This window comes from Talpa occidentalis, unplaced genomic scaffold (assembly GCF_014898055.3).
Source record: "Talpa occidentalis isolate TD23 unplaced genomic scaffold, MPIMG_talOcc4v2.1 talOcc4.16, whole genome shotgun sequence".
Classification (NCBI taxonomy): domain Eukaryota; kingdom Metazoa; phylum Chordata; class Mammalia; order Eulipotyphla; family Talpidae; genus Talpa; species Talpa occidentalis.
Window position 1 is genome coordinate 80,601,981 of NW_023601653.1, and position 15,207 is coordinate 80,617,187.

The 15,207-nt window shown below is 38.8% G+C and overlaps 2 protein-coding genes across 2 annotated transcripts; both read left to right on the top strand.

Annotated features, from left to right (window-relative positions):
- Window positions 1–6,124: 6,124 nt before the first annotated feature.
- On the top strand, window positions 6,125–7,066 carry LOC119247078 (olfactory receptor 9K2-like). The gene has a single exon (XM_037513293.1). The coding sequence runs from the start codon at window positions 6,125–6,127 to the stop codon at window positions 7,064–7,066; it is 942 nt and encodes a 313-aa protein (XP_037369190.1).
- A 6,746-nt stretch (window positions 7,067–13,812) lies between these two features.
- LOC119247079 (olfactory receptor 12-like) lies at window positions 13,813–14,757 on the top strand. The gene has a single exon (XM_037513295.1). The coding sequence runs from the start codon at window positions 13,813–13,815 to the stop codon at window positions 14,755–14,757; it is 945 nt and encodes a 314-aa protein (XP_037369192.1).
- The last annotated feature ends 450 nt before the right edge of the window (window positions 14,758–15,207 follow it).

Below are 15,207 nucleotides of genomic sequence, written 5' to 3' on the forward strand. Positions count from 1 at the left end.
CTATAGACATTCATTTACTAGTTAAAGTAAACAAGCGAGGTTCGGTCAGGTATGAGTGCAACGAGGGGTCGAAAATGAGAGGGGGGCTGGGAATGGCAAAAGACCAGAAGGAGCCAAGAAAAACTTTGTCCACTACCCAGTTTACACATTTTATCCCATAATATTGTTTCTTTTAGAAAGAGCAATCATCTAGAGGCTTCAGGGTGGAGAAAACTCGTACTGAAGGTGTTTACAGGCCTGGGAGTGCACCCTGGGGCTAGATTCCCAGCCCAGCGCTGTCACCAAACTGATTGACTTGGGATAAAGGCCTTCATTTTTCAGAAATTCAATTTCCTTTTTGGAGGATGAAGGGAAACGTGGGTAAACCTGATCCTGAACTTCTTTCTAAATGGAAAGTTCATGACCCATGAGAAGGTCTCCAAGGCCTGCTTTCTACCACTGCCAAGCCTGAGTACCCACGGCCAACATGAGGATGTGCTGCCACCTGGTGGCATTTTGATATCGCATGCACTCGCTGGGAAATTTCTTTTAAAAGAAATACTTTCTGTTAAAGAAGTAAAGACATTTGCTTTCATTTGGAAATTTAGGAACCAGCACTTTACACTTGAACTTGCTTCCACTCATGACCCTATACGAGATCACATTCCACATCTACAGACATTAAAAAAAACTTTTTTTTTTAATAATAAAAATTAATATATCATTTTCTTTTTTTCGGTATTTAGAAATTGCTAGGTTGTGACAATTTATGCTTCAAGTATAAGAACATCAATTTTTCCTTATCATTTGCCAAGTTGATGCATGAGAACAAGAATTTTAATATGTGATGATTAGTGTTATTTAGCGCAATTTAAATTTTTTGTTTGCGTTTCCCTTATTGTGAACTGCCTATTACTGTTTCTGCTTATAAATGTGTGTGAGATAGTTATATGTTCTGAATAATGATCCTTTGATGGTTGCAGGCACCACGTGTATTTTTTCCTTATTTTTTTATGTTTATTGAATTAATAATGGTTTTTAGTACTGTATGTTAGGGGGTACAGGTTCACACCTCTACAGATGCTCCGTGCTCCCTACCAAAGCCCCAACAATCCTCTTCTAAGTCCATTGGATTCCTCCTCTTTCTCCCCAACTCCCTCCACCCTCCCCTTCTGGTAGTCTCAGTTCTGAAGTGAGATGTCAAGGGTTAGTTTTGGTCTGTTTTTATGTTCTTGGTTTTGTCTTGTAAATTCCACATATGAGTGAAATCATCCAGTATTTTTTTTTCTCCTTCTGACTTATTTTGCTTAACATAATCCCCTCCTCTTCCATCCATGTTGTCCCCAATGGAGGCTTCACCTTTTTTATACAGCTGAGCCGTAGGCCACTGTCTACACATTCCGCATCTTCCTATCCACTCATCTGCTGTCGGGCCCTTCGGTTCTTTCCATAACTTGGCTATGATAAATAGTGCTGCGGTGAACACATGAGTGCATTTACCCCTGCGAGCTACCGTTTTTGTATTCTTCAGGCAGACACCTAAGAGGGAAGTTTCTGGACAATAAAGTAGATCTATTTTTACTGTTTTGAAGATTTATCTATTTATTTATGCATACAACAGCTGGGGTGTAGGCCAGAGGTGTGAGGGGTGAGAGGATTCACCAGAGACAGAGCGGGGAGCAGAACAGGCAGATTGACTGAAACACACTGCAGCGGGGAGATAGGAGAGGTCTGCTGCACCATGTGGGTCAGCTCTCTGGCTGGGATCGAACTCATGTTGCAGTGGCTGGTGAAAGCTTCATAGCGCTGAGACATAAACCCCCTGCACCACCCTGCATCCTTTTTTTGGTAAAATTATTTTCTAAGGAAAACCACTCCTTGATCTGGGCTCATTTGTGAGAGTTTTGTGTGCTCTGTGGCATCTTTGGTCCTGGAGCTCCAATTTTCCTAGCAGCTTTATGTGCTGTGAAAGATTGGGAGTTTGGTGTGCAGTGTATGTGTTACTAAATTGTGAATTAGTGAGACTTACCATGTAACAGCCTATCAGCATTTGAAGATATTGGCACTTGATATCCAATTAAGGAAAATTTGCCTCCAATTTTAAGCTTGAAAGTCTCGAATAAATGTTCAGAAAAGAATCACAACCGCTTGAGTCTTCAGATTTTTCAGTATGTAAAAGAGTCGTGTACAAAGTGAAATGTCTGTGTGCTGATTCTCAAAGTAACCATGAAGTCTGATGAAAGAAAAGAAAAAGGAAAAGCCAAAAGGAAAATCAGAAAGCACTTTGGAATGAAAGGAAATGAAAACACAACAGAGCGGGATGCTGTTAAAGCAGCAGGCAGGTGGCGATTTATAGGTCGAAGTGCACATTAGAAAAGAAAGATCTTCAACCCCCCTTTGCCCACACTCCCTGCCATGCCCTTGTCCCGTGACCCTGCAGTGCTCTCTTGCTCCGGGCTGGCTGTTCTGCCTCATGCCTGGATTCACCCACACCACTTGCTGTGACCAATGGGGTGTTACCTTTCACTTCACCCTCTTAACCATCACTTTAAGAACATGCCAGGGTTGCTTGCTAGAGAGAAGACACACACAGAGGAGAGACAGTCTGCCTCTGTGGTGCCAGCTAAGGCCACCCTCGATCGGCCAGCTGATATCACAGAGCCGAGATTCTCTGAGGCTATCCTGATGGTTTATGGTTCTTCTCTATACATTACTTTTGCAATAGCCAGCTGATAAGTAGGTGAAAGAAATGTTTAGTTAAGCATCTTATTTTGTGCATTATAGTCTCAGTTTTTATGACCGGAATTCAGTGTATGGGATCCTAATAATGGCTATAGTTCTACATGTGTATTTCCAGCCAGCTCATTCCTTTTTTCATTATTTCTGGTATTTCAGACAAAGGACACATTCTGATATCTCCACCCACAAAACCTGTGGCTTAGTTACAACCAGAGCATTGGGTCTACCTGAGGTGACATAGCCTTGACATAATGGTCACTTATGAGTGTTTGCTTGTTAATTTTAATTATGGATACACTGATAACATGGTTTGTAATATATTTTGCTAGAATATGAAACATAGAGCTCATCTAGTGTAAGATGCTGTGAGGAAAGAGGGTTAATCAACCTCGCGGCCACAGGACTATAAGCTGTCATGGAAAACAACCAGTGGACAAATTCAGTGTGATTCGAGAAGGCAGAAATTAAGTGGAGGACTGGAAATCATATAAAATATACCATCTCAACCTAAAGCCAAGTTTTCTGAACAAAAAATTCATGTCCAAGAAGGATCCAGAGATGACTTAAGTTTGAGTAATAAGAACAGTCACGTCCCTCCCCTTTTGGCTCTCCTGTGTGGCTCTCGTGGGATGGACCTGGAGTTTGCACTGCTCAACCCATAATTGCCTTCTGTGTGGCCTCTCCTTCCTTCTTGGTGCTGTAATTATCTGAGATGGTTGCAATAGAGCAATAGTTGCAGCAGGGTCCCTGCTGCTGCATTCCTGCAGGTCCTCAGGGGCTGCCTCTGCCCCTGGGGACATCACCTTTGCTCTACTTAAATTTCCATTTTGCTTTCATCCTTCTCATTCTAAGGACTTGAAGGTAGGGCCACAATGCAGAATGAGCTTGCGCTTGGGATGCCACAGGTTGGGTCACACTAACTTTTCAGTTTCTATGAGGAAACGTTCATTGCTTACAAGATGCCCAATGATTCCCTCTTCCATCCTCTGTCTTTAGAGAGGTGTGCATAATTACAGGGGATTTTCAGGTAAAAAACACCAAAAGGAAATTAAAAACACACTCTTCAATGAAGAATGGGATTTTATTCATCAATGAGCAGCACCTAAAACAAAATACAATTATATATTTCAAATCAAGATTTTTATAGTTTGTATAAAATTTTAATTTCAAAATTTAATTTTGACATTGTCTTGGATTTTCTTTATATTGTTTTACAACCTTTAATTGCCTTCCTAGAATTAAACACATCTTTTGTGTCCTTGCATCTACCTTTAGAAAATTGCTTAACAGAAATAACGAAAGAACTATTCAGGTAAGAGATGATAAATTTATTTTTATTTAAGTCAAATAACTGAGTATTTCTACGTTCTTAGTACATACAAAATTTCATGATTGTTAAAATTTACTGTTTATACATTTTTTAAAAAACAGTATGAATAATTTTTTAAAAAGTCCCTTTTCCTAAAGGGCAAATTACAGAATATTGGCTACCTCTTAATAAATGGAAGGTAGGGTGAAAAAGAAGATGCATTCACTTGTGGTATGGGAGGAAACTCCTTTCGGATACTGTGTGTTCCCTTATTCTGACTGGCATTTAGTAAGTGACCCATAATATTGACTATTCTTGAAAAATAATAGGGATCTCAAAGTAATTACTACCTAGTTACTGCAAATTGACTGATATAATTTTAGACAACATGATGTGACTGTTAAAAAAACACAAAATAAATAATACAAAAAATTTTCCTACTAAAACATGACCAGATATCCAGTTACGCGCTGTGAGATTGGTTGCTTTCACAAGGCCTTCTTACTTTCTCTAAAAATCTCTAAAAGCTTACCTGTTCCATTACCCACTTACATCTCATGACTGAAAGCTGAAATTCCTCTCCTAAGTCTTCATTTCTCTAGCCCTGCTTTTACAATAATATTTTGGAACAAGTGTCCTTACAGAAGTTAATATGGACACCTACTGCTTTTTCAGAAAAATCAATTTAATTACAGTTGTTTAAGCAGATTTCAATTTGTGTTGGCAAAGGAGATCTAAGAATCATGTTACTAAGATGTTGACAGTTTTCTCTGTGTGTGAACTCAGCTAACTGTTATGGGAAAGTTAGTACTGGGTAGAAAGGAGAAAGATCATGTGATGAGAAGTTAAGAACAATAAAGTTGGGCATTTGGGGAACATGGATAAAGAAACAGAATGGTTGTGTATATGAGGGAGGATGAGAGTCAAGAACAAAATTCGGGCCTCCCCTGGTGGTGCAGGCTGTTGAGCGCTGCACTGTGAAGCTGTCCACAGCCTCTGCAGTGCAGGTTTGATTCTGACCGGCTCGCGAGAACCCCACATGGTGAAGCAGACCTCTCCTGTCTCGCCCGCTGCTCCCTCGGCACTGTTTTTGGTCGTCTGCCTGTTCTGTTCCCTGCTCTGTCTCTGGTGAATTCTATCACCCTCCCCCACATCTAGCCTGTACCCTGGTTCTTGTATAAATAAATGAATAAATCTTAAAAAAAAAAGAACAAAATTGTCAGCTATAAACACCAAATGAAAAATGAACTCTTTTTCAATCATGTGCTGCTTCTGATAAGCCATCTAATCTCTCCCCTTTGTTGGATGGACTTAAATGCCAATTACTTTTAAAGTCTGAAAAGAAGAAAGAGATGGCTGTTATTTACTTGGAAAAACAAAGTTTTCAAAGTTACAGGACAAACAAATCGGGCTACCTAACTGTGGGCCAGATTCAAAGTTATCCTTTTGAAAATGTTAGGATCTCTTTGGATCTCTTTCTAAATGCAGACATCACAAAATTAGTTTTCAAGACTGATAAGTTTCTTTCTTAACCCCAAACTTTAGTCAAGACATTGTTTTGAAGTTTCCCTTTTTTTTTCACTTGCACAGATGTTTGAGGTCAAGTTGGCTTCTTGGTGGATTTGTACAGAAATTAGTAGGATCCATGGAGTCTCCTCTCGAAGTCTGAACTTTGTCCACTTCAAGAAGCTGAAGATGCATTCATTTTTCAAGGTTTTTAACTTAGGAGTGTGAACTAAATTTCATGGTAGCTTATTTTAAACTCTTATAAACTGCTTAAACATTAACTTCTCTTAATTCCACTGTTGTCCATGAAAGTGACGTTATTATAGTGGGAAGAGCACTGGATTTGGGGAACCACACTGGAAAACTATGAGTTAGGCTACTTCCATGTTGTGTGATGGTGGCCAAGGACAGCTACCTCATTTGCTCCCTCGAAGAGGGTACAGCAGTCATACCCCAGGTGACTGGATGGCAAAAAGGAGATAACACAAATTTCAATGTCTTCTAGAACAGGAAAGGCTATTTTATGATACCTGGAATTGGTAGAAAGTTGAGTTTTTAATCTCATCTTGTCCCTCTTGGCAGGTTGTTGCCATGGGTGACAAGGGAGCAGGCAACCACTCAGATGTAACTGACTTCATGCTTGTAGGCTTCAGGGTCCGTCCAGAGTTCCACATTCTCTTCTTCCTTCTGTTCCTGATGATCTATGGCATGGTCCTTGTGGGGAACATTAGTTTGATGGTGATCATTATGACTGACTCCCAGCTGAACACACCGATGTATTTCTTTCTAGGCAACCTCTCCTTCATTGACCTCTTCTACTCCACTGTCATTGCACCTAAAGCCATGGTCATCTTCCTGTCTGAGAGAAAGACCATCACCTTTGCAGGCTGTGTTGCCCAGGACTTCCTTTTTGCACTGTTCATTGTAACAGAGGGCTTTGTCCTGGCAGCCATGGCCTATGACCGCTTCATGGCCATTTGCAGTCCTCTTCTTTATAGTGTCCACATGTCAAGACGCCTTTGCATATACCTAGTGGTTGGTTCCTATTTCTGTGGCTGGGTCAGTTCTGCCCTGCAAGTCAGTGTAACATTCTCAGTGTCTTTCTGTACATCCAGAGTCATTGACCACTTCTACTGTGATTCTTACCAAATTGAGAAGATCTCCTGTTCCAATCTCTTTGTCAATAAGATAGTTTATCTTACTTTGGCTGCCGTTATTATTTTGCCCACAGTAGTTGTTATTATAATATCTTACATCTATATCGTGTCCACCGTCTTGAGGATCCCCTCCAGTGAGGGCAGGAAGAAAGCCTTCTCCACATGTGGCTCTCATCTGGGGGTTGTGAGTGTGCTTTACGGGACTGTCTCCTTTGTGTATCTCACACCTCCAAGCAATCCTGAGCTTCGTAAAGTGGCTTCAGTATTTTACATATTGATCACACCCATGTTAAACCCTCTTATTTATTCACTAAGAAACAAGGATGTCAAGCAAGCTTTGAGAAAAATTTTATGGAGGAAAAGAACTTTATCCTAATCCTACTTGCCTGTGATTTCCCTATTAATGGGCCATTGATTGATTCATTCTGATTTGCTTTTAATGTGAGGCCAAGTTGGGTCACTTTAGGATGACTATCCCATGATGAATTATTTTCACTGAAGGAGTGATACCAATACATTTTTCACTCTTCCTTAAGAGTCATGTTGTATCTTGGACATCAATAAAATATGTAGTGCTCTGTAAGGAAATACAATCCTCATTCTTTCTAAGTATAACTTTAAGATAGTGAGGGAAAAGAGAATTTTATTTTCCCTTTGGTTAGAAAAATTGTTTCAATAGTATATCAAGCTCAGAATATGCAATCTCTGATTGTTAGAGGAAGCATCAACCTGAGGAGTATGATGATTGATTTGTAATATTTAGTTTATTTTATAAAATCTTTTCAGAGTGACTTGATTCTGGGTCCATAATTTGTGAATAAAAATCATTGTATAAAAATTGTTTTTTGTTGTGCCATCTTGAGTTAAGCAGAACAACTCAAAAATCATGGGTGTTTAATTGTATCTTAGTGGTATTTGTGGTTATTATTGTTATTGCTTTATTATCATAGCAAAGAAATGGAGAAAGACATTCTGTATCCAATTTCTTAAAAAACGTGTACCCAAATCTATAAAGGGATAGCCGTTAGTGCTGGTATCCTATTTAAAGGGACAAAAATTGCATTAGATGTTCCAAATCATCCTATTACAGTTTGTACTGGGTTATTTTGTTTTCTTAAAAAATCACTACTTGTATGTAAAAATTTTTACTTGCTTTGATTTTGATATTTAAATTATACGTGACCTTTTAGTCTTTTTTTTTGTATTGGTGTTGTATTTAATGAAATTATTTGCATTTTTCAAATAATATTTTTGTTGCCATATTACCATGATTTTCCTGATTCAGGTTATTCTTTCAAATGCAAATTGCAAGTATTTAAAATCACCAAATATGATAAAATGAACAGAAAAGTTTGCTGAAAAGAAGTATCAAGGATTTGCTCCTATTGTATCTCTTTTACTTGTGTATTGTGGGATAAAATTGTAATACTGATGGGAGATACAGAGATGTAATAGATATCGAACTTAGTGTATGCTTGCCTGTGTCCATAATATGAGATATGCCAATATAGTCAATTAATTTTGAAAGGTCCCAGTGATCATGCAGTATAAACAACTTGTAGAAGTTAGAAATGGAGGGGCAGAATATGCAGGGATGGATAATGGCAGAACAGAATATTCTGTATTTGGAATAAGATACTATTAATAGCATTTTCTCATAATTTTTATATACTCTAGCTTAGAAAATTTCCTTAGTCAAAGACGACTTCAATATTTTGTCTCACATGACAAGAGTGGTTTCTTTTTGTACTGTTCTAAATGTTGTCCTGGAATTTAAAATGTTTTCTTTGTTCCTTGCCAATATTTCCAATAAATCGATTAATATTATTTCATCACCTTCTGCATTGTAACAGTAGGCATCCCTTTTTTGTTTGCTTAACTGAGTTAAGCAATAAACTTGTTAAATTTATTTGTTTATAAAATACTGAAAATTACTTTGGATAAAGTAAGCGAGGGGAACAGCTGGAATATGGTAAAAGCACACTGAATGAACAGGAGAGTCGGGATCCAGACTTGCGGTCGGGTAGAAGTCCAGCCATCCAAGGAATGAAGAAGCAAATTAAAGAATCCAGTCTCATTCAACGATACACCTGGAACATATGAATACCAGGTATTTTCAAACATTTTTCCCTTTCTGAAATTTTTAAATTTGGATAGAGCAGAACTCAGAGGCCACGTTTGGGGTATGGGTCAGGGCTTTGCTCTTGACTGGGAACTTTATAATTAGAAAAAAAAATTGTATCTCAAACATGATGGCACACTGGTTAAAGTGGCTTAAATCCCCAAATCTGATAGTAAATACTGAAGAGGATGCGGAGCAACAGGACGTCTCACTTGTTGCTCATGAGTACGGAGAGCAGAGAGTTTACCATCTTCCTACAAAACTTAACATAAACCGTACAGAGTAGCATTTGTGCTTCTGGGTTTTTTTCCAACTGATTTGAAAGTTTGTGTTCACATAGAAACTGCACATGAATATTTACAGCAGTTTTATTCTTAAACCACCAAAACGTGAAAGCAAGCAAGATGTTATTTCATAAGCAAATGCATAAAAAAAATCTGTGGGACATCCCTATAACAGAATGCTATTTAAATACAAAAGGAACACATTTTTAATTCAAATACAATATGAATAAATATTAAACGCATTTTAATAAGTGAAAGTATGATCCATTCATATGATATTCTGGAGAAAGCAAAGCTGTAAGGAATAAGATTAGCTGTTTGTAAGGATTTGTGGAGCACAGTGTTTGACTACGGGAGACCCAGGGATCTTCAGGGGAATAGGCTAAACTTGTGCAGGGCTGTTGTGGTGGCCACATGTATCTATGCTTTTGCCAAAGCGCAAGGGCCTTCTTTGTACAAAGAATGAAAATCTACATGTACCAAAAAAAAAACCAAAAAACTAGGAGGTTAGCCCACCCCAGAGCCAAACTGCAGATTGAGACTAAAGAATCACACTGTTTTACAAATAAAAGACCTGATATCACTGAAGGATTGTGCGGGGGAAAGTGAGCACCTATATAATTCTGTAAAACAGATTTTTGCCTGGAGACTCTGTCACTAAATAGAGAAGGAACAGGGCAGAGTCACTGTGTTCTGGTTGGTAATGTTGTTTCTCTCAGGGATGCAGCTTTACAATTGATCGTGAAAATTCTACGCAAATATCCTCAATTGTTTACAAATTTAAGTAACTAATGGCAACTGGTAGAGACCCCCAGTTTCCACTGCCAGAAGGGGGATAGCAAAAGGAGAAGGCTGGAGAGAACCATGTGATATGAGATTAGAGTTGGAGTTACCAGTATGAACTCATCTTTAGATTAATGTAGAACAGAGCAGATATAATGACTCAGACTTGTCTTTTTTTGGACTGAAGATTTGATTTTGACCTAAAAAGTAGGAAGCTACGCAAAACAATAGTAGAAATTTATTATGTGTAGAGCTCAATGTTAAAAGAAAGCCAAAACATTGAATTATAATTATTAGTAGTATGGCAACTCTTGAGTGAAGATTCGCCATCACAAACATTATCATTTAAATTAAGAAAATTTTACTAGTTAATGATACTATAGTTATAATTATAAATTTAATGAAAAGTCAACAGATGAATTTGAAAAAGTACCTTACATGCATAATAGTTTAAAGGTGTTATTTAGGTATTAACAACAATATATGTTTCTATAGTTGATCTTAGCCAAAAAACTGAAAAGTGATGTTTTTCTAAACTTGGAGTATCTAAAAGTCAAAAAGTTACCTAGGTATTATTAAAAGCAGTATGGAGGTAGCTTAAAACATTAAAAACAAGGGGGCCTCCCTGGTGGTGCAAGGGGTTAAGACACAACCTATGAAGCTATCTGCAGCCACTGTGTAACAGGGGGAGGTTCCAGGTTTCCTGCCCTACCCAAAAGGGGGGTGGAGCTGAGCAGAGAGAGAAGCTGAAGAGGAGACTGAGGAAGGAAGGAAGCAGGATGGAGCCAGAAGGATACCTGGAGGAGGCACATGGAGCTGAGAGACACGTGAAGAAACTGCGCTTGCTTTTTGGTCGTGGATGGGGTGACACAGTTGTGGGTGAGACCCGTGGGGAGGTGACAATGGTGGTTTTTGTCTTGATTTTGATTTAGCTCTTTTCCCTCCAGACTTGTCTGGTGGTTTCTGATCCTTTTTTGTGGGTCCCACTGGAAGGTGCTTTAGACTTGTGGCAGGCTTTGGGACCTTGCTCTGGGCCAATCCCATTTAGATGGACTTTTACCCACGAGGAGACGGGTAACTGTGGGTGCTTGCTTTAGAAACTAGATTCTTTGCCTTTCCTGTGTTGTTTCCTAGTTGTATTAAAGTGCCTCCCCATTAAAGTCTCATATGTTTTGTGTTGATGCAGCGGATGGCAGAACCTATTTAGAGCAGGCAGGTTTGCAGGATCTGGGCTGCCCCTCTCCCTGCTCTGTAACAACTGCAGCATGCGTTCAATACTCATCCAGGGAGCTACCCACATGGCGCAGCAGACCTCTCCTGACTTGCCCGCTGCTCCCCTCAGCAGTGTATTTCAGTATATCTGCCTGTTCTGTTCCCCACTCTGTCTCTGGTGAATCCTCTCACCCTCCATACCTCTGGCCTGTACCCCAGTTCTTGTATGCATAAATAAATATTTTTAAAAAACATTAAAAACAGGGCTACCATATGGCCCAGGAACTCCTAGGCATCTGCCCCCAAAATCAAAAACAGTAATTCCCAAAAGGAAACCTGCACTCCCATGCTTATTGCAGTGCTATTTATCATAACCAACTTATGGAAACAATCTAAATGCCCCAAAACAGATGAATGGATCAAGAACCAAACCAATAACAAGCATGAGAAATCTGGCTATAGAATTCAGCTACCAGAGTTGGGGGGGGCAAGGTATAGGGGGGCCCCAGAGCCCTCTCTTGGAGGACTATGGGTGCCTTGGTGATGGGTGTGGCTTGGTAACATACCTCTGAAGAGATGTGATCCTAGATCCCTGAATGCTGAGACTTAACCCCTTGTGCCACCAGGGAGGCCCCCTCTATTACTTTTCTTCTAATATCAGTATGACGTATTGACAATAGAGGTAAGCAATGAATTTCTAAAACAGCTGTAATCCATTTAAATGAAAAATTGTGAATATTCCTCTGTAAATCATGAAAATCGAAGAGGAATCAAATACTTCTCATCTAAATGTGTCTTCTTAAAGTCTTTTCCATAAGTAGAAAGTTAGTTTTCATGGCCTCTAGAGAGCCCCTCTAATGTCCTAAATGCCTGCAAGTTTCTTCTCCCATTTTCCTTTTTGTATTATGATACAAAATGCATTGCTGGTGAGAGCTCTTAGTCCCCCATGGATATCCCGCAGGGGGAATGCCCATTCACACTGGCTTCCCTCCCCTGGAGAGAATTTCTCTCAGGACCTGTCCCAAGTCTATTTGTTGGTTTAATCAATTAAAGAGTAAACTAAAAATAAGGAGGAGGAGAGGTAAGCTACACTTTTTGCTAATACTTGTTCATTTTAGCAAATTTGTGTCATGAGCTGAACAGTGAAGAAATGCAACCCTTATCCTAGAAACGCTTCCTGTTAAACAAAGGTTTGCTAGTTTTCCTATTTTTATTTCTCCTTGAATAATCAAGTTTAAATAAAAGTTTTACTAAGATAAATTGTATTCATTCTTGAGAGTATCTCATATTGAAGTTGTTGATTCTCAACACTGACTTTTAATTCATTTTTTTAAGAAAGCAGATCTTGTAACTGGATCGAATTGATTCTAATATAATTCCATAGTCCCAACCTACTTTAAAAGAATGTCAAAATTAATTAAACTGGAAAAATAACCACAAAAATATAGGAGATGTTATGAGACAGTTCATAATTTCTATCAACTATAACTCATTTATTATTAGTTATGCAATTTATAGATATACTAAATATATTTATAATAAGCATATGAGACATTTTTATAGTACATAAAGTTTTGAATTTATAGTTTGTCAATTTTCTGTTACATTTTCTGATAGATTATTGAATAGAAAGCCACACCACTGTTCAGTTTCATGAATCTAAATAAGCCTTTTAAATCTGTTCTTGTTTCAATGTTCCCATTCATAAAATTAGAATAAAAATTGCTTCTTTTTTTACTTCTCCACTGTATTTTATTTATGGTCATACTAAAAAAAGCTAAATTAATAGAAAGAAGTTTGTTTGAATGCATATTTCTTCCCGTATCCTTTTGCAGTGCTCTTTCAGTTGCCCCCAGGCCTTCTAACTTTCACATGCACAGATCTTTGTGTTTCTCATTAGATTGTCTATTTCTGAAAAGGCAGTAAAACCTCTGCCCAAGATCGTAGACTCCACCAGTTGCATTTCACTCTGCAGTATCTAGTGGGAATAACCAAGGGAAGCATGACAAGAAGGAAAGAAGTAGGGAAAGGTGGGAAGGAGCCAGGCAATAGGGAAGGAGGGAAGACAGGACAGGCAGGTGAATCACCAATAGACATTTGATCTCATTGTGTCTGGAAAATACAGCAAGAATCACTTCTGCATTTTAGCAGATGATCTGTGCCTCTGAGTCACCATAAGGACAAAAATAATCTACGAAATAAGGATATAAGAGAATGGGTAAAAGGAAGATGCTTTTGTCAGGATCTGAACTCTTTGTTAATAGAAGCAATCATTAAAAAATTAAATGTGACCATCAATTGAATGCACCTTCACTCTAAATAAAATCTTAATTAGATTATAACGGCTTTGAGAAATTCCTTTCACTAAAGGAGGCAATTTTCAATGGCAGCAAACTGATAATAAATAATAATAAAAACAAAATAAGACTTTTCTTCTATAATCTCATCTCCCCAAAGTACATTTATAGAGCAAATATCCATTATCTGCAAATAAGTAGAGCCATGAAATTTAACCAATCAGATTGAACTGTTCACCAGGAAGAATATTAAAAAATAGTATTATCTTCTTTATATGTTATTAGGAACAATAAAAATATTAGGAACAATACAATGAAACAAAATTTTTACACACTGACCCTAGTTATTTTTACTAAAACAAATATTTTCATCCCTTATTTCTTTTCTTTTTACCATTTCTCCAGTTCCATCTGTATCTCAGCTATGAAGAGTGAGCTTAATAAGACTTACTCAGATGTGATTGAGTTTATCCTTGTAGGGTTCACAACCTCTCCAAAGTTACAGATCCTTTTATTCCTAGTATTCTTGCTGCTCTACGTGGCCATTGTGGTGGGAAATATCAGCATGATATTAGTCATTAAGATGGACTCCAGACTTCACACTCCTATGTATTTCTTCCTTAGAAACTTGTCCTATTTAGATTTGTGCTACTCCACAGTCATTGCGCCCAAAACTTTAGCCAACTTCTTGTCCAAAGAAAAGAAAATTTCTTATAATGGCTGTGCAACCCAATTTTTCTTCTTTGCCCTTTTTGTCACAACTGAAGGCCTCCTTCTGGCTGTGATGGCATATGATCGCTTCTCTGCCATTTGCTCGCCTCTCCTTTACCCAGTGCAGATGTCTCAGAAGGTCTGTGTTCGGCTGGTGACTGGGTCCTACATTTGTGGAAGCATTAACTCCATGGTCCAAACGGGTTTCACCTTCAGTTTGCGTTTCTGTGGAGAAAACAGATTAGACCACTTTTTCTGCGATGTCCCAGCCCTGATCAAGATCTCATGCATGGACACCTTTGTGAATGAGATCGTGCTGTTCATTCTGTCTGCTTCCATCATCATCAGCACCACAGCTGTCATTCTGGTTTCCTATGCCTATATCCTCTCCACTGTCCTGAAGATCCCTTCCACCAGTGGCCGGAGTAAGACTTTCTCTACCTGTGGCTCGCATATAGCAGTGGTGAGTTTATTCTATGGCACTGTGTTCTTCATGTATGCCCAACCTGGGGCCATCTCTTCATCAGAGCAAGACAAGATCGTAGCAGTGTTCTACACACTCGTGATACCAATGCTGAACCCTCTAATCTATAGTCTGAGGAACAAAGATGTGAAAGATGCTGTGAAAAGAATTTTATGCAGGAAACGATATTTATAAAACATAATGAACAGATTTTTTTCCCTCCAGGTCCTAGTTATTTTTGTTCTTGTGAAATTACTATATTAAAGATATTTGCAAGTATGACAGCAAATACTTTTCTGTTTTGCAAAATAATTTTCTTATAAAATAGACTGTTATTTTATTTGCTTAGAATATACTAAAACATGTTCTCAATTTATGATTTAATATTTTCATTTCAAATTTACTTTAAGAAGTAAATATTAAGGGCCTCCCCGGTGGCGCAGCGGTTGAGCGCTGGGTTGCGAAGCTGCCCGTGACCTCTGCGGCGCCGGTTCGATCCCCGGCTGCTCCCCGGCCACCGGAGGAGGGTCCCACATGGCGCGCAGACCTCTCCTGCCGCCCGCTGCTCCCCTCAGCAGTGTACTTCGGTCCTTCTGCCTGCTCTGCTCCCCGCTCTGGCTCTGGTGAATTCTCTCATCCTCCCGC

Coding starts and splice junctions, on each gene's coding strand:
- LOC119247078 (XM_037513293.1), top strand. CDS start 6,125: ATGGGTGACAAGGGAGCAGGCAACCACTCAGATGTAACTGACTTCATG.
- LOC119247079 (XM_037513295.1), top strand. CDS start 13,813: ATGAAGAGTGAGCTTAATAAGACTTACTCAGATGTGATTGAGTTTATC.